Source organism: Python bivittatus, unplaced genomic scaffold (genome assembly GCF_059951505.1).
Source record: "Python bivittatus isolate LINGU-HERP-01145 unplaced genomic scaffold, Pbiv_v1 ctg000340_np1212, whole genome shotgun sequence".
Lineage (NCBI taxonomy): Eukaryota > Metazoa > Chordata > Lepidosauria > Squamata > Pythonidae > Python > Python bivittatus.
In genome coordinates, this window is record NW_028277056.1 from 31027746 (window position 1) to 31047724 (window position 19979).

General features: G+C 37.4%; 1 protein-coding gene across 2 annotated transcripts in view; it reads left to right on the plus strand.

Moving 5' to 3' along the window:
- The window catches only part of TBC1D23 (TBC1 domain family member 23), a 35794-nt gene that overhangs the window by 7269 nt on the left and 8546 nt on the right, over positions 1–19979 (plus strand). For both annotated transcript variants that reach the window (XM_007427455.4, XM_007427456.4), the window contains exons 2-13: positions 3165–3276; positions 6853–6958; positions 8429–8633; positions 8916–9039; positions 10459–10583; positions 10669–10715; positions 11893–11996; positions 13180–13302; positions 15175–15267; positions 16077–16247; positions 18616–18658; positions 19761–19870. In XM_007427455.4, coding sequence (XP_007427517.1) covers positions 3165–3276; positions 6853–6958; positions 8429–8633; positions 8916–9039; positions 10459–10583; positions 10669–10715; positions 11893–11996; positions 13180–13302; positions 15175–15267; positions 16077–16247; positions 18616–18658; positions 19761–19870 — 1363 coding nt within the window. The remainder of the gene's footprint in view (positions 1–3164; positions 3277–6852; positions 6959–8428; positions 8634–8915; positions 9040–10458; positions 10584–10668; positions 10716–11892; positions 11997–13179; positions 13303–15174; positions 15268–16076; positions 16248–18615; positions 18659–19760; positions 19871–19979) is intronic.

Genomic DNA, 19979 nt, shown 5'->3' on the forward strand with positions numbered 1-19979 from the left:
TGTCTGCTACTGTGATGGTGACTGGTTGCTGTCTGGGAGATTTCTGTGCTCTCAGGTCTTTCAGCCACTTTGCACTGGTGTTATGTGTCTTCACTTTCTCCCATATGTTCTTCCAGTACTGTTCAGTTTCTGCTGTTGGTGGCTCTGCTGTTACTGTGTTGTTGCACTGCATTTGGGATGGTTCTTTGGAGAACAGGACACTTATCTTCTTGGCCTCTGCTTTTCTATTGTAGCCTGGCAGCCAGTGCTGTGAGCCTTTGTTTAGCAGTCTCTAGGGCTTCTGATGGAGTCAGGCACTTGTATTTTTTTAGTAGCTGAGTCTTATCCTTAATCTCCACACGCTTCTCTAGTTCCACCAACTGACTAACCTCTCTCCGAGTTGCCTTGATCTTAGCATCCAACCTCATTTTCCAGGAGTGGGGGTGGGGGTATGTACTGCTGTTCTGCTTGATCATGTAGCCAAGTATCTCCAGGATCACAGCGCCTGTAGCATATACCAGTTCATTGGTTTGAGTTATGGTGGTAGTAGGGATTGTCGTGAGGACTCTATTGGCATCTTCTAGCATCTTCTAACTATCTGATGGTACTTCTCCGCTGAGCCTTGGTAATCAGTCTTGAGGGTTGACTATAGTTAGTTTATCCATAATCTTGTGCCTCATATCAGCTGCTGTGCTCTGTAATGGAGGGTGTGGCAGTGCCATTCAAGCTTCAGGTGTTGGCTGCACATCTAGTTGTTCTTTTGGGTCTTCTTGAGTCCAGGATGTAAAGTGTAGTTCATCTATCTCAAGTTGTGAGAGCAGCTTCCTCTTCACTATGTTGAAGCATTGGGTAACTACAGTAGTTGTTTCTCAGTTAGTGTGCATGTAGGTCTTCTGTCCATCCATAGTTCCCTGGTACATTTCATATATTCCCTCGCATTAGGTCTACTGTTGTAGTGGCATTCCATCAATTCCAGATTTTCTTGTCTCATCCATGTATGGTTTGTATATATATTACTAGTTTTCTCTGAGTGTAATGCCAGTGAAGAAAGTTTGAAGGAGCTTGGTACTTTTAGCCTTGAGAAAAGATGACTGAAAGGGGATATGATACTTTTCTTCAAATAAAGAAGCTGCTCCTGTTCTCAGCCTTGCACAAACAGCTGTGCAAATTCAGAAAAAGACATATATGATTTAAAGTGGTGGCAACAAGTGTGATGTGTACCCTGACATATGCTCTGAATCACCTTTTCCCTTTTAAATCTGAATCATTTCATAGCCCTAGATGACCTACTCTTAGATATGCATTAGAGTACTGTACATATGAATTTCATACATAAGAATTTTAATTTTGAGTTTCTATAATGTGTATCCATGCAAGCCATTGAACATCTCCTTCTTGTCATTCCCTCCTTCAACCCCTGTCCAAGAATGTCCATCAGTGATTTGGAGCAGATTTGAGGAGTGAATGGGTTTTTGTTGGGGCAGAGTAATGTTGAAGAAAAATATGTTCTACTAGCAGAATGCAACTATTGGCTGTAACCTATTAATTTTAGATAGGACTTCTGTAATCACCATGGTCACAAGCTCTATAAAACATTCATTGAGTAACATATTAATGTTGCAGCATCTTAGGTGAAATTTTATTTATCAGGCTGCAGAGCATTGATAGTGAATTGTTCTAAACCAAATGCTTATTTTAGTGAAATTAGTAAAGAACAGATGAAAGAGATCCTATAGTATTTTGGCTTAACCAGTAGTATAATACAATGCAGCTTGATTTCAAAGGTAGGTAAACTGTAGTCTTCCTTGAATAAAAGAAATAAATTAATAGTTTGTGTTCTCTGTGCTCATTTTTATACTGCTTCCTGTATTTGTCCCATGTTTTTATCTTAATCCTAAATTAATATGAAAACAGCTGCTTTACCTGCCAAGGATTTGCTAGTAGTATTTTTTTTTAATTTTTATTTTAGGATTTAAACTGTAACTGTCTCGGTACATATATAGTTAAACCCATTTTAAGCACTGTAAAAATCCAATAAAAGTTGCAACTAGAACTGTTACAATACAAGCATTGTAGTATGTATTGTTCTGTGTGTAGACCTGTGGAAATTACACACTCAAAAGCATTTTTTTTTCCTAATGACATTTTTAAGGCTGCTTACTTGTTTGATGAAGGGTTGGCTTATGAAAGGCTTAAACATTTTTATTAAATTATTAAAAACAAACATTAAAAAATAAACATGCTGGGAGAAACAAATCAGATTTATTACACCACTGCTTGTGCTTAGCGAGACCACACTAACTTGGTCTCTGCTAGAAGAGCCAGATCTTAAGTTCCTTCCTGAAGGCCATACAGGCCTTGAGGCAGGGGAAATTTGATGCCATAGGGCTATAAAGGAATGCAGAGATAACTTTCTTCCTTCTTGTATGCAGGAACAAGTAAGGGAAAATAAAAGGCAACTCAGTCCTGGGAAGGAAGATAAGAAACTCAAAATAGCCCAACTTTATTTTCTTTGGTTTAAGAGGGGGCAGAAAGAATCTCTGGCAGGCTTTTAAGATTCTGTTATTATACCTACAACAATTAAATAGCATTCCTGTAATCCTTGTGCTGCTTCTGGATCTGGCCTACCTGAAAGGGCTGACAAGGTCACATGTGAAGAGAGAAGGCACAAATCCAGGGTCCCATGGAGATGATTGTTTAAGTAATGGGACCCAGAGTGCCAACTCTGTCAGATCTTATTTAATGGGCAGAACAATTGTGGGGAGCTGGTCCCACAAATATCCAGATCACGAAGGACTTCTTAGATGACCATCAGTGCCTGGAATTGCACCCAGCAGTCTTCTGGTACTCATTTTCAAAGCACATCTTTTTAACTTTTATTAAGAGCTTACCTTCCATTGTTTTAAAAGCTAAGTTAATAGCATGATGGAGTTATTTTTAGATGTAAAATGAGAACATAATCCTCTGCATGCCTATTTAGAAGTAATACCCATTGAAGTTAAGAAGCTTCTTGGTATAGGGTTGTAGCTTAAACCACAAAGATATTTTTATGCCTAAAGAGATTTATCTTCATCATATATGCTTCAAGTTATATGCAATAAGGCTGGTACTAAAAGATGAAAGTATTTCAAAAGATGAAAATATCATTATCTTAAACATGCGTATACTGTTACTAACTTTTGCAGGGAAAATGACCTTGCAGAAGCTCTGGAAGAAGGAGGCTGTGATCTTGAAACAGTTAGAAACATAATCCAAGGGAGACCTCTTCCTGAAGACCTAAGAGCCAAGGTTTGGAAGGTAAACTTACCCTACTTAACTGGAAAGTGATAATTTGTTCCTGAGTTCTATAGTTCAGAAACGGTGGGAACCACCTGCCAGGTTATTTTTATCTCTTTTTTTAATTATGAATATTAGCATATAAGTGACAACTGATATACAGTGGTACCTCTAGTTACGAACTTAATCCGTTCCGTGACTCTGGTCGTAACTCGAGTTGGTCGCAACTGGAGGTAAATTTTCCCATAAGGTTCAATGTAAATACGGTTAATCCGTTCCGCCCTCCGAATTTGGTCGCACCACGAGGCAAATTTCCCCATAAGGTTCAATGTAAATACGGCTAATCCGCCCTCCAAATTTGGTCGCACCACGAGGCAAATTTCCCCCATAAGGTTCAACGTAAATACATACGGTTAAACAGTTCTGAAACATATGCATTTTATTTTTAAACCACAAAAACATGAAAAAAAGTACAGTACAGCACAGTATGAAGAGGGAGAATGGGGTGGGGAGGCAGTTATTGTTTGGAGGGAGAGTCCCCCTCCAAAGGGACATTGGGGAGATCTCCTTCAGGGGTTTCCTCTCTTCTTTGCCTCTTAGCTGCAGGCTCAGTTCTGGGGAAAAACCTGCCTAAAGTCAGTTGTTTTTTCCTGCGCTGCATAACCCTCCGGAAATGAGAGAACACGTCGTCGTTCATCATGTTCAACGCTCTGGTTGTCACAGTTCTGTTGGGGTGGTGCTTCTCAAGGAAATCCTGGCACTCATTCCATTTCGCCATGATGGATTATATCACTTCACTGCTCACCTCCTCCCCGTCCTCCTCTTCCTTAGTGGAATGCTCCTCGCCAAGCGCTTTCTGTTGCTCACTCTGGAGCTCAGCAAGTTCTTCCGTGGTCAGCTCCTCCTTATGGTCCTCAACAAGCTCCTCTATGTCTGCATCATCAACAACCAGACCCATGCTCTTGCCCATGGACACAATCTCCTCCACTACCTCTGCATCAGACTCTTCAAAGTCACGTTCAGCGACACATTCTGGCCACAGTTTCCTCCAGGCTGAGTTTAAGGTCCGGCAGGTGACATCTTGCCAGGCTTTGTCAATGAGGCTGATGTAGTGGAGGACATTGAAATGTTTCTTCCAAAACTCTTTCAGAGTCAAGGATGTTTCCTCAGTGACATTGAAACACCTGGTGAAGAGCGCCTTTGTGTAGAGCTTCTTAAAGTTGCAGATCACTTGCTGGTCCATGGGCTGCAGAAGAGGTGTCGTATTGGGGGGGAGGAACTTGACCTTTATGAAGTCGTATTCGGCATCCATATCATCCACCAAGGCTGGAGGATGTGCTGGGGCATTGTCCATCAGAAGAAGGCACCCTTCAGGCAGCTGGTTGTCAGAAAGATATTTTTTAACGCTGGGTGCGAACACCTCGTGCAGCCATTCCATGCCTTGTGACCCACGCTCTCGCATTGGCCCTCCACATGACAGGCAGTCTGGCCTTGTTCACATTGTGTTCCCTGAACGCACGAGGGGTCTGGGAATGGTACACCAGTAGCGGTTTAGTCTTCAGGTCGCCGCTTGCGTTCGCACACAGCAAAAGGGTCAATCTGTCCTTCATGGGCTTGTGCCCTGGCAGTGCCTTTTCCTCCTGCGTGATGTAGGTTCTGTTTGGCATCTTCTTCCAGAAGAGCCCTGTCTCGTCGCAGTTGAACACTTGCTGAGCGACGTATCCTTCCGCCTTCATGAAGTCCTCAAATTCTTTCTTGTAGGCTTCTGCAGCAGTCTTGTCAGAACTGAAAGCCTCACCATGTCTTGCCACACTGTGGATGCCACTTCTCTTGCGGAATTTCTCAAACCAGCCTCTGCTGGCTTTAAATTCCTCACTTTCTGTGCTGGTAGAGGGGTTTGTCCGCAGTAAATCACTGTACAGTTTCCTGGCTTTTTCACAGGTGATAGCCTCACTCACGCTATCACCTGCCAGCTGTTTCTCATTCAGCCACACTAACAACAGCTTTTCCACCTCTTCCAGCAATTGTGTCCTCTTCCTCGTTAAGATCGCTACTCCTTTTGCCACATCAGCTCCTCTGATGGCATCTTATTCTTCAAAATAGTCGAGATGGCCGACTTCGCCATCTTGTACTCCGAGGCCAGATCAGTCACACGAATACCACGATCGTGCTTTTCTATAATGTCCTTCTTCAGTTCGATTGTCACTTTTTTCTTCAAAGCCTTATTCTTGCCAAGCCTGCTCTGCATTTTCTTTGGAGCCATGCTGACAAGCACACCAAAAACCTTCCAAAACGCCACAAAACATACCACAAGCCTCACCGAACATCTCCTTGCTACCGCGATCTCGCCCACAGGAAGCCGCAACCGCGTGGCAGCAGGGCAAATGGCCACGGATCCGGTTCGTAGCTCAAGGCGGAGTTCGCATGTCGAGGTAAATTTTTGGGGCCGGACCTGGTCGTATCTCGAAAAATTCGTAAGGAGGGGCGTTCGTAACTCGAGGTACCACTGTAGTGGTTAAGTTATTTGATCAGGGAGACAAAGAATGAAATCCACCCATAGCTATGGAAACCTGCTCAGTGACTTTGGGCTATTCTTTGCTCTCAGCTGAGTTACCTCACAAGATTGTTGTTATGGAGAAACATTGGAGGAGAGAATGCTATGTAGGCTATCTTGGAGAATAGGGCATATAAATCTAACAATAATTGTAATAATTATAGTTCAACTTACATATAAGTTATATGTATACCAATGCATCAAAAATAATTAACTTTGCAATTGCAACCTATGTTTCAAGGAAATATGTTTCAAATGCTAATTCAACATGGTGTTTTCTTTTTAGAGCTAAACTATGCATTGTATAAGTAAGACATGCATTGTTAGTCAAACTGTTAGTTAAAGTGGGAAATCCATTTCTGGGAATGTAATTGGCTTTGGAGAAGATGTATGGGAAATAATGTTCCTTTCCTCTTTGCTCTTTCTTTATTGAAAGTTTTTTGATCCATGTAGCATTTCTTTCCTGTGTCAAAGTTATTTTTTGCAATATCAGTTTAAAAAAAAAAAAGATCTTGGATTCCACAGGGAAGAGCAGCCTTGGGATGATTTAATTTCAAATACAGAAATAATTGTTGGGAAATGGCTTAATTACAGTCTTTTCCATTACGGTATACCTCCAGTCCTAGCACATGCTTTCTGAAGTGGCTTTTCTTTTAAAAGAGTGCTGTTACACTTATTCACCTATACCGTGCGGTTTCTCTTTAAACTCAAGAGATAATAGTTTAGTTCGATAATAAATAAAGGACAATATACGAATATATAAAATAAAACATTTCAACTTCTAACTTACTCGTCATTCTTTGTTACACATTACTTGAACGCATACATTTGGTTTTATCATCGTTACATATTATTAAATCAAGCTTGTTCAAGAATGATAAAAGCTGCATTATAAAGAGCCAGTTGTCACTGATTTCAGTGTTTATATATGAAACAATATTTCTTTGAATACGTTTTTTAAAAAGCTGGTTTAAGAATCGTATCTTCAGTGCAGTTAAGATACTGAACATTTCTTCCTTACTTTTTTTCATATTTATTTTTAGATTGCATTAAATGTTGTAGGGAAAGGAGACAGTTTGGCATCTTGGGATGGTTGTTTAGATCTGCCAGAACAGTCACTGATTCACAAAGATTGTCAAGAACTAGTTGGTAAGTCTGAAATAATATTTTTATTTATTTATTTACATTACATTACATTACATTACATTACATTACAAATTTGGTCACCACCCATCTCACTTTTGATTGTTAAGCTGAAAACCACCTATATTCTTTATTCTCTTCATAACAATTATATTTCTATCTAATCCCTGAGATGCCTGAAATTCAACTACCTGTGTTATGTCTACTTGAACTATGGTAGAGAGATGCTAAATTTATTTAATGTTATATGCCTCTCTATTTCTGAAGACTTCAAGCAGCTTATAAGTAACAATGTAAAACTGAAATATAAAAATTAAGTCAACATAATATCTGATATGTCACCATTTGGGCAACAGAATCTTCAAGCATTGCAAAATGCTTTTCTTAAAAAAAAATGGTTCTTAAAAATGTAATAGGGAAGGGGTGTTTCAAATATTTCAGCATATGCTGTAACAGAGGCTGGGGGCCATCACTGAGAAGATTCAAGTATGGAGTCCTTATAGATGGCATTCTCTCAGATTTAGGATCCTTAGCAACCCTTCTGTACTAGATCTCACCTGACAGGCAGATTCATTTCAAAGAAGATGGTCTTGGAGATGTCCAGCCGTTAAGGCTTTAAAATTATAACAGTACCTTGAATATGTAGGGCTTTAAAATTATAACAGTACCTTGAATTGCAACTGGAAGCTAACTGGGAGCCATGCAGCTTCTATAGAAGTGGATAAAGTTAAGTGGATAAAGTGGATAAAGTTAAGTACTCCCATATTTACTTGGGCCAGTATATATTGAGCAACCCAAAGATTCTGAATGGTCTTCAAGGGCAGCCCCATGTGGACCAAAGTGCAGTAGTCCAGCTATAAAGTAATAAGTGTGTACGGGATAAAAAGCAAAATGTCCTGTTCCAGAAATACTTACAACTGGTGTACAGGATGTAATTGTGTGAAAGGCCCTCTGACCACAGACTGCACCTGCTGTTGCAAGGAGGAACTATAAATCCAGGAGAATCACGAGATTGTAAGCCAACTCTATCTGGCAGAGTGCAACCCCATCAAAAGTCAAGAATGGACTATTTCTGGAAATAGCTAGCTTCTGAATCTGCAGCCACTGTGTCTTCCTGGGATTCCATCTAAGCCTGTTTCTCCCCAGTCAAATCCTATCTTAAGATATTACTCAGCTACTGTTCACAAAACTTTCTTCAATACTGCTGAAATTCAGCAAGCAATAGTTGCTGAGAGAGCTTACTTTGCTCTTGAACCCCATTCTGGAATTCTTTGTCCATGGAAAATTGTTTAACATCCCTTTGGTACTAGGTGCTTTTCTTTCTTAAAAAATATCAGCTGAACTGTTCTTAACTTGTTTTTGTTGTTTTATTGTCCCTTTACCATTTTCCAGTTTTGGAGAGTAAGTGAAGTGCTGAGGCTAATACAATCAAGTAATGCATGTTGTGTGCTTAACTTATATAGTATTTCTTTTCAGATCAGCTGTCAGTGCCAGAGGAGGAGAAGTCAATATTACTTTTGGATGTTGAATCTGTGATTACATTTTACTGTAAATCTCGTAATGTTAAATACAGTTCTAGCCTTAGCTGGTCCTATCTCCTCAAGCCATTGGTTCACCTTCGACTTCCACGAAGTGACTTGTACAACTGCTTCTATGCTATCATGAACAAATACATTCCAAGGTAAAGATATCATTCATGAGCATTAGATTTAATCTTAAAGTTTATTTTATGAATATCTCCCCACCCCTTTATTGTCCTTCCTTTTTTCCCAACATGGCACTTTTTTCTGCATATTGTTTGGTAGGGTGATTTTTTAATCATGATCCTATGAAGATTAAATTCTTCTGATCTTTTGTTTGTCACAAATCTTTATGAAAGTCATTCATACAGTTCTTTTTGTAATTATTACAATCATTTTTATTGCATCTGCTTAATCACTCCTCTATCACTGCTTTCTTTTAGGGACTGTTTCCTGAAAGGGAGACCATTTCACCTCTTTAGGCTGCTCCTCCAATATCATGAGCCAGAACTCTGCTCATTTCTGGACACAAAAAAGATGACGCCAGACTCATATGCACTCAACTGGGTAATAAAGTGAAAGTAGGGAAACATAATGAAAAGTAAAGTTCTATAACAGTTTGAAAGTTTCAGATACTTGGTTACAACTCTTAGACAAAAAGGAACACATTTTTGCACATATTTTTGTAGCTATTAGAATGTCATAAGATTCTGATTTCTGGTACTAAGTTCTTACAGTGAATTCCCTTGTTCACAAGAGCTCTTTCTGATGATCAGAAATTATTTTATATTGGTCCATAACAGGCAGGCAGAAATATCTGATGAACCATGGTAATTTCTCCCAAGGAGTCAGGGATATTGGGTTTTGTTTTAGTTTTGTTGCAGATTATTCCCAGGATTCCTAAAGAATAATCCATGATGGAAGTATTGGCTATATAGGAAAACATACAAGTGCACCTACTTCATCATTGTTTAAAAACAATGAAAAAATTAAAAGTGTGACAGATTTATCCTAGAAAGAAATTAGAGCTTTATTAAGATGAAAGTTGCTTTGTTCTAATAGATAGTTCCTTCAGAATGTTTATGTAATGTGCAATTGAACTGATTAAACTCAGTGGTTGTAAAGGTTTTATAAAGATGTATATTTAACATAATTGTCATATAGTAACTGTCATATTTAATAAAGAGTAATTACTGATGTTCCATATAAAACTAAATGTCTATCTTTTTGGATTTTTTTAAAAAATCACTTATTTGCATCAGTATTTATTTTCAAAATGTTCCTGTGGCTTAAGCTCCTTAGATGAGAACTAGGCTGCACTTAAAAAGTAGATTATTCCATTGTAAATGCACATACAAAGCTCTTCCATGTTTTCTGTTCTCAAAAACAATCTACATTAGTGAATGCAGTCCTTAAAAACTGATTTGAGTTGAGTCTTCCTTTTCATCTCCTATCTACTTCTATTAAAACCAAAGTGCACATTATCAGCATTTAGAGATACGATCTGTTTCTGAGCCAGTAATTTCAAGAAATAAAATGCATTAGTCTGTTTTGTTATTCTGCATCATAAAAATACTGTGTTTTAAATTTACATACAACTAAAAGCTTGGACATATTCTTTTGCTGTCAGGTTTCTAGATGCAGTTCTTGGAGAGAACTTCATATAGTTCTTCAAACTTTAAGCATTCTTTAATGGCCTGGGTTCGTAGGAAAAGTGTAACACTATTGTTTAATATAAGCATAATTGAAGGTTTGAAAGATGTGCAGTAATAATTTTGTGCAAGTTTACATATGTAGTCAATCCCACTTTCCGATAAGTGTGTATAAGATTGCAAACTGAAATTGTATACTTAAACTTTTGTGAAGGTTTCATGGCAATCTCATTACCTTATTATAGATATATGTTCAGGATTGAAATACATATAGTAAGTTTAATATAATTATGTTACGAAAATGTGCTTCAATTTCCTTTTCATCTACTTTCAGCTTGGGTCCCTATTTTCAACTTACTGTACAGATGAAGTCACCCAAACAATATGGGATGGATATTTTCAGCTAGCAGATCCATTCTTCATTTACTTCCTAATGCTTATCATTCTTGTTAATGCAAAGTGAGTATATGACAACAAATTACTTAGCTGCTACTCTTGATTCTTTTTTTACACCTGCTCTATGTTTCTCCATTTGCCTTTTCAGGGAATTGATCTTGACACCAGAATCTGACAGTAAAGAAGATGTTGTGAGTAAGTTCTTCGGCTTTAATGTAGTTAGGCTATTTAGAGGCAAAGTACAATATAGTGAAATCCTACTGATATGTGGAAGATTGTATTCTCATATTGAAAAAAATGGATTTATAAAGTGTTAATGTAGCTCACATTGAACTAATTCAGACACAAAAATAAAAGGTGGTTTAATGCAGGAGTATGTAGTCTATTGACTGGGTGTGCCATAGAAACTTTCCACAAAATGATTCAAAAGATGCTTATTGTTGTATTTCAGAAATCTCTTTTTTCACCTTAAAAATCTCTTTTTTGGTCTTGGTCTGATTTTTTTTTCTGAATTCTCTCCAGTTATCTGTTCTACCAGTTACCTTTCTGTTATCTGTCCATTCAGTTTTTAAATGCTAGTTCTTTATCTCAAATTTATGGTTCTTTTGGAGAATTATGCTATAATATAGAAATACTGCAAAGAATACAATCCCATTGAACCCTGACATGGATCCATGCTCACACAAACCAAGCATATCAACAGAGCATAACAGTCTCTTCCTCTCCCTATTTCTTTCTTTTCCTCTCTCTCCATCTTGAATAATACTTTGTTACTTCTCTTTTTTCCTCCTCATATCTGAGAAATGGTTAATCAAACTCAGGAATGAGTGAGGTTGCAGTTGTGTATGTAATGTGGAAGAACACTACAAGATAAAGAGATATTGCCTGGTAACCAGGACACAATCTCTCATGTTACCATTAGCACTAGGTTGGTCAGGCAGCAGGATTTTGCTCCTTTATTACATGAGATTTTAGTATTCTGTTCTCCATGATACAATCCATTTTTTATGAAACTTTCTCTGTTCTGTGCTCTCCAAGTGATTTGTACTAATGCTGCCATAAATCTTAGTGCAGGGTTGTATTTTAAATTCCAAGAATGAACTACAGGTAGTCCCCAATTTAAGAACAAGTTTGTTTCCAAGGCCTGTCCTTAAGTCGAATTTGTATGTAAGATGGAACAATATTATTGTATAACAGTATTATTGCTTATAGTATTGTGTAATGAACTCAAACCATTGTGTATCATGAACATGAACAAAATTATATAAGCATTGACTAAGAGAGAACAAGTAGCAAATATGATAGCACAGATCTGTGCTTTAAAAAAATATTTCACCTTGTAATATTTGATGTAATGTTTTGTATATTTCAGAATTTCTTGAAAAATCTCCTGCCAGTTTGGAACTAGAAGATATAGAAGACCTTTTCTCCCTAGCACAATATTATTGTAGCAAGACCCCAGTTTCTTTCAGAAAGGTAATTGTCAAGCACATTGGGCTATTTTCTCTATTCTGTGCTCTCCAAGTGATTTGTACTAATGCTGCCATAAATCTTAGTGCAGGGTTGTATTTTAAATTCCAAGAATGAACTACAGGTAGTCCCCAATTTAAGAACAAGTTTGTTTCCAAGGCCTGTCCTTAAGTTGAATTTGTATGTAAGATGGAACAATATTATTGTATAACAGTATTATTGCTTATAGTATTGTGTAATGAACTCAAACCATTGTGTATTTAACTCAAATTTTGCTATAGAAGGCTCCGTTCTTAACTATGGATTGTCTGTAACCTGGGCGTTCTTAACCCAGGGACTACCTGTAGTTAAAGAATAGATTAAGAATGAGGATATGTAGAATAAATATGTAAATATAATTACACTAATTCTTCATTAACTGAATTAGTCCAATAAGAATGGCAGATCTTGAGCTCATACATTCTTTTAATTTATAATATGCCCAGCAGTTCTTTCAATATGGATTGCTGTTGTTTAGAATAAGTTCCAAAGCAACTTGTGCCAACATCCAAATGGCTTTTAAAAACATTGATTCAAAGCTACATAAGTTTCAATTCACCTTGCTAAATGGTAGCACCTAGTCAACCTTGGTTGGCCTTGGATGAGAGACCACTAGAAGTATCAAGAGTATAGGTTGGATTAGAAAACAAAATGTTCTGGAAAACAACAGTGGCAAATGGCCTTCATATTGCTGGCAGCAAACTACAGGGGTATGTCCATAACATCACTAGGCAACAATATCAAGCATGCTTCATTAACTCCCAGCTAATAAGAGCAAAGTACAATTAAATACTACATTATTTCTATCTGAATAAAACTTTCTGGAAAATAAATTGCTCTGCTGAGGCTTCAAAAGGCAGGTCAAGATGTTCACATTTTATTCTGGGTTTTATTTCCACTTTTATGGACAACAGAACTTCCATAAAAATTAACAGAAAATTTTGTAAAAGATCCTGGATATGAATGAACTGTGGTATAATCCTGCAAATACTGTGTGAAAATTCACACACAAACTTCATTTATATAGCTTTGTATATGTTATAAAAGCAATTTTATATGAGGCTTACAAAGAGGACATGGTCTTAACGTGCTCATTTTGCACATACTTTAATATTTATCGTAGCTATTGTTTTTTCTCTTACTCTCATAGGAAAATCATAGTCTGTTTGGCAGCAGCTTATTGGGTATCAAAGATGATGACTCAGACTTGAGCCAAGCTTTGTGTCTAGCAGTTTCAGTATCAGAGATACTTCAAGCAAATCAACAACAAGGGGTCAGTAAGCATTCCCAAAATGGGAAAAAATAAATCATTGATAGATTTAGAAGAGTATCTTAATACTAGCAAATCAGACAACTTAATCCCTGATCTGCTACTGCAATCTAATTGATTTATCATCTCAACTACCATATACAGATAACAAAGTTAGGCTATACTTTTCACATAAAAATTAGATAAACTCAGTTGCCCTTATTTCTGTATAAACATGTCTGGATCTCCCACCACATTGTTCTGCCAGCCCAGCTGTTTGAATCCAAAGCAGAAAATCTGCTTCACATGGGACATGAACAGACTCACTGCACTTATCAGCTCCTACTTAAAGATGCACCTTTTCTTGAATTTGCACAGTAGTTATCAGCCCTTCATTGAAGATCAGATCAAGAAACAGACTCCACAGAAAGACTTGGATTATGCTTTATTGAGATAGGATATAATATAAATCTTGCAAGCTTGATTATGCTTTACTTCCCCTCCCTCTTATACAGTATTCCAGTGAATCAGGGAGTCTCCTCTGAATACTACCTTGTTTCCCAGACCTTAAAGATTGTTTCAGCCCTCTTTGCTTGTATAATGTTATTGCCTATTTCTCTAAGCTCATCTCCCTGACTTTCTACAATGGTCCCAGGATTATACACTTTTGAGTTCAGGTAGTAAGGAGGTGCGAACAAAATGTGGTGACCTGCATGTTTTCCTGGGATTGCATGACCACCATGTGAGCCCAGGGAAAGATTTGTCTTCTTTAAGAAGGCTCCAACAGCTGTATCAAGCACAGTCCTGTCACTCCCAAAGTATGTTTTCCACTTTGGATCCAAATAGCTGCACATCACTATTTTTTTTTTTTTATGTTCCACTGCCTCACAAAAACTGTACTTGCTGGTTCATAGAGGCAAAAGAACAACTATAAACTGTTTGGAAAGCATGCTATTTTTAGTTAATCAGATAATTTTGGGGATTATCAAGAATACTATTTTCCTTTTAATTGATCTCTTTATTTTCCTATTCATTTGTTATAATCATAACTTTTTAAAAAAATAAATAAAAGTAATTACAGTAGAATAAACTGTATTTGAATAAACTAGGTTCTAAAGTTAGAAATAGGTTAGAACTAGAACTAGGTTCACAGAATATAAGGTTGCAATAATATAATTGTATTTGAACTTTAATACTTTATGAAAATATCTGTGAAACACAGAATTGTCATAAATGATTATGTCTAGCAAGGATCCAAGTTGTTCCAGGAAGTGGTATATATATTTGAACAATGAGAGTGTCTATGTGAACATGCACATCTGATATGCTTGCCATCTAGCAAACTGCCTTTTAAAATTCAGTGACACTCCAAAAACCTTGGCAAATTTAATAAGGAAAGAAAAATTACTCAAAGAAAAACACCAGAAAAACATTGGGATTTGTGTAATAGGACTGTGTACACTTTGGACAAGATTTGAAGGAAGTGCTGTAGACCTTTAGTGAACACTCCACTATTTAGTAAAATTGTGACCTTTTTTAGTCTTCTATCTGAGCCTGGAAAAAAAAAAGTGTGTTTGCGCCTTTAAGAATCACATTAGGTTTTGTGAGTAGATACCATAAGCCAAAGGCATCTGTGTATATTTTTTTTCCAGGTTTGCACAGTAGTCTGGAAAAAAAATGATTATTTTAATGACTAGCACCAAAATGCTGTACTCATGTAAGATCTGAAACAATCCTTCCAAATCATTTTCAAAGTGCACAGCTTTAAAGTGTAATCCTTGGCTAAAATAGTTGGCTATATAATTTTGTTAGCATCAGAGTAAATAAATTGTCTTAAACTATTGTGCATTTTCTCTACTTTATCAATTGACATTAGTAAAAATATTCTTATTTCAGGAAGGAGTAAGGTTCTTTGTGGTGGATTGTCGCCCTGCAGAACAGTATAATGCTGGCCATTTATCAACTGCATTTCATTTAGATTCTGATTTAGTAAGTATGTTTTCTGTCAGCTTAAGATGTTTACTTTCTAGTGTCCTTTCAGTTTTTTAGAAGAGAAGGATGGAGTTCAAAGATTGTATTGAATGATGTCATATTGCTGGTAGATGTCATTCTGAAAGTGAAATAGATTCTTAGTTCTGGTCTTCTATGTAAGCATCCCTCACTTCTGCTTTTGACAAGCAGCTTTGGAGCACGGCATAGGGAATGGTGACAGGCTACTATATTGTATGTGCAGGAATCCAGTTGCATCGCAGGGGATATAGATCCAATCATATTCAAAATTTAGTTCCAAGAGTACTAGGTTTCACAGTTGTTGGCTTTATACTCTCATGTTTCAGCAGTGATATTTTCATGACTACAATGTAACCACTTATGGTTGCAGATCCTGGGGTCATGTGATTTGTGACCTTTCCAGCTGGCTTCTGGCAAGCAAAATCAATGGGGAACCACATGATTCGCTTAACAGTTACATGATTTGCTTATTGACCACTGCAAAAAAGGTCACAAAATCAGGCACGACTTGCTTAGCAACCACCCCACATAACAAAGAATTTTCTGATCCCTATTGTGGTTGTTAAGCAAGGACTACCTGTAGCTAACCTTTTCAAAATGTAGCTTAGTTTAGGTATAGAAAATCATAATATATGAAGTAGCTATAACATTCTCTTAACAACTGGCTGGTAATTATTTTTTCTTAATTTTAAATATATCAGCATTCATTTTAAGTGATGATTTAGAAAAACAAATGATCAGCTGAACTGATGTGCAGAAATGATCTCTGCTTTTGTCTTGTTTTACAGATGCTTCAGAACCCATCAGAATTTGCCCAGTCTGTGAAATCCTTGTTAGAAGCACAGAAACAGTCAATTGAATCTGGTTCAGTAGCTGGTGGAGAACACCTTTGTTTCATGGGTAGTGGCCGAGAAGAGGAAGATATGTACATGAACATGGTACTTGCACATTTCTTACAGGTATATCTAAAATCTTATCACATCTTGTATTTAAAAACATTAGTTTCTTTCTTTTGTCTACCATCAGTGTATTAGGTAACATTCCCATCCTAACCATACTGAAAAATATTTCCAATTAATTTTCATAGATACATGGTCCAGCTGATCGGATTATTGCACATAAGTCCCTTGTCTAAGCAGTTAACTTAATTGTGAAAATGTTGCACAATAAATTGTCAAAATATGTGTTTGTATAGAGAGGAATGTCTGTAATAATGGGAGGTAATTTTTGCCATGTGTCTCCACTGTAATCCCCTAAAACATGCTTCTGGGCTTGAAAAGCCCCTTAAGAGCAAGAGAGAGATCTTGAAGGTACAGTGGGGCAAAAAAGTATTTAGTCAGCCACCAATTGTGCAAGTTCTCCCACTTAAAAAGATGAGAGAGGCCTGTAATTTTCATCATAGGTATACCTCAACTATGAGAGACAAAATGGGGAAAAAAATCCAGAAAATCACATTGTCTGATTTTTAAAGAATTTATTTGCAAATCATGGTGGAAAATAAGTATTTGGTCACCTACAAACAAGCAAGATGTCTGGCTCTCACAGACCTGTAACTACTTCTTTAAGAGGCTCCTCTGTCCTCCACTTGTTACCTGTAGTAATGGCACCTGTTTGACCTTGTTATCAGTATAAAAGACACCTGTCCACAACCTCAGACAGTCACACTCCAAACTCCACTATGGCCAAAACCAAAGAGCTGTTGAAGGACACCAGAAACAAAATTGTAGACCTGCACCAGGCTGGGAAGACTGAATCTGCAATAGGCAAGCAGCTTGGTGTGAAGAAATCAACTGTGGGAGCAATAATTAGAAAATGGAAGACATACAAGACCACTGATAATCTCCCTTGATCTGGGGCTCCATGCAAGATCTCACCCCGTGGGGTCAAAATGATCACAAGAACGGTGAGCAAAAATCCCAGAACCACACAGGGGGACCTAGTGAATGACCTGCAGAGAGCTGGGACCAAAGTAACAAAGGCTACCATCAGTAACACACTATGCTGCCAGGGACTCAAATCCTGCAGTGCCAGACCTGTCCCCCTGCTTAAGCCAGTGCATGTCTGGGCCCATCTGAAGTTTGCTAGAGAGCATTTGGATGATCCAGAAGAGGATTGGGAGAATGTCATATGGTCAGATGAAACCAAAGTAGAGCGTTTTGGTCTAAACTCAACTCGTCGTGTTTGGAGGAGAGAGAATGCTGAGTTGCATCCAAAGAACACCATACCTACTGTGAAGCATGGGGGTGGAAACATCATGCTTTGGGGCTGTTTTTCTGCAAAGGGACCAGGACGACTGATCCGTGTAAAGGAAAGAATGAATGGGGCCATGTATCGTGATATTTTGAGTGAACACCTCCTTCCATCAGCAAGGGCACTGAAGATGAAACGTGGCTGGGTCTTTCAGCATGACAATGATCCCAAACACACCACCCGGGCAACGAAGGAGTGGCTTCGTAAGAAGCATTTCAAGGTCCTGGAGTGGCCTAGCCAGTCTCCAGATCTCAACCCCATGGAAAACCTTTGGAGGGAGTTGAAAGTCCGTGTTGCCCAGCGACAGCCCCAAAACATCACTGCTCTAGAGGAGATCTGCATGGAGGAATGGGCCAAAATACCAGCAACAGTGTGTGAAAACCTTGTGAAGACTTACAGAAAACATTTGACCTCTGTCATTGCCAACAAAGGATATATAACAAAGTATTGAGATGAACTTTTAATATTGACCAAATACTTATTTTCCACCATGATTTGCAAATAAATTCTTTAAAAATCAGACAATGTGATTTTCTGGATTTTTTACCCCATTTTGTCTCTCATAGTTGAGGTATACCTATGATGAAAATTACAGGCCTCTCTCATCTTTTTAAGTGGGAGAACTTGCACAATTGGTGGCTGACTAAATATTTTTTTGACCCACTGTTGTGGGGAAAATTTAAAACTTTTAATAGAATTTTTCCTGTGCTCTCTGCCACTGGAACATACTTCTATACCAAAGATATAGGTTGAAGAAACTGGATTATAAACATTATCTTTATTTTGTTAGACTCTTATAATGAGTTTGAAAATATTGTATTGCTCACACTGGTGAGATTTCCCTAGGCAGGGAAAAGGAGGAAATGTAAATTATTGTCGATGGAAAAAGCCCACTCTTATTTAGAAAGAGTATAACCATAGAACTGTAAGTCTTATTGCCGTGTTCTAATGAAGTGACAGATTCTTCAAGCTGAAGCGTGTACTAAGGCTGTTTTGTGTTATACATATTTTGTAAAATTAAAAAAAAAAACCCAAATGCTAATATCATCTTGGTGATTTCCAATCTTCTTATTTCAGAAAAATAAAGAATATGTAAGCATTGCTAAAGGTGGATTTATGGGTAAGATTTGCCTTTAATTATGATAATGTATTAGTGAAGAAGCCTGTAATTGATTGGTTAAGGTATAATTACAATTTCCCCATGCATTGTTTGTGCATAGATTGCTTGGCCATTCGTTTTTACAGTATGGTTACAGTATCTCTTAGATGATAAATAATGGAGGCCTTAAAGGATATTTTTATTTTCCCATCTATAATTTATCTTCATTTCCCCTGTTTTTTGAAAATTACATTGAAAACCTGCTTTCCCTTTTTATGACTCTGTTTATCAGAATGAAATCAAACCAGTTTACTCCCTGAACCCCACTTCCCTGCTGCCTATGCAGGCAGCAGAAGCTTCTGGGATCATTAAAGTTTTACTGAATCCTACAGATGGAAACTGATTTAATAACTTCTGGCATGCAAAGAGGATGGAAGGAGGAGAAAACGTATTTGAGTTTGTTGGAACAGAAATGTTACATTTGGATAATGCCACTGTTTCTATTTCTCTTCCTACTCACCAACTTGCTCTAAAGCTTACAGAGTTTCAGTAATATGTTACAGAGGTTTATCTCAAGCTGCAAACTCCAGAGATTTGTAACCTCTCTGATTCCGCAAGAATTCCACTGGGGTGACAGTCCTGACCCTAACCTTGCCCAACATAGTCTGTCACAAATTAAGTCTTTTTTTTTTTCTTGCATTAACATACACATATTTGTTCTCATAGTTCCCAGTTCAAAAACACTATGACCTAACCATTCTTAGATTTAAGAAAAATTGTAGCATTAGAAAAAGATTGAAGAAAAAATATTAACATTGATTGATTGATTGATTGAATTTATATACCGCCTGACTCCCAGAGACCCTAGGCAGTTTTTAATAGTTTTAATTGTGCAGTTTTTGGGTATAACTGTATTTGGAGGTAGTACCGTTACAAGTACAATATAGTACTTTACAGAATACATTGTAATTATTAGTGTATCTGAACACTTTGTAGCATACATTTATGTTAACATCATTATATACTTCTATTCTTATGTATTACTTGTTAGTTTATTACCTTTTAATGAGGATGACAAGACAGTTTTGATTGATTGACATTATTTTAATTGTCTTTCTCATAGCATTGCAACAGCACTTAGCAGACATTAATGTGGAAGGACCAGAAAATGGATATGGCCACTGGATTGCTAGTACCTCAGGCTCAAAAAATAGTATTAACTCCTTAGTTGATGTGAGTGTACTTTTAAAATCAAATTGTTTAGTTCTTAATACACTCTTTCAGAATTTTATTTATTTGTTTATAATACAGGACAACATATTGCATGCATTGAAGGAGAAGA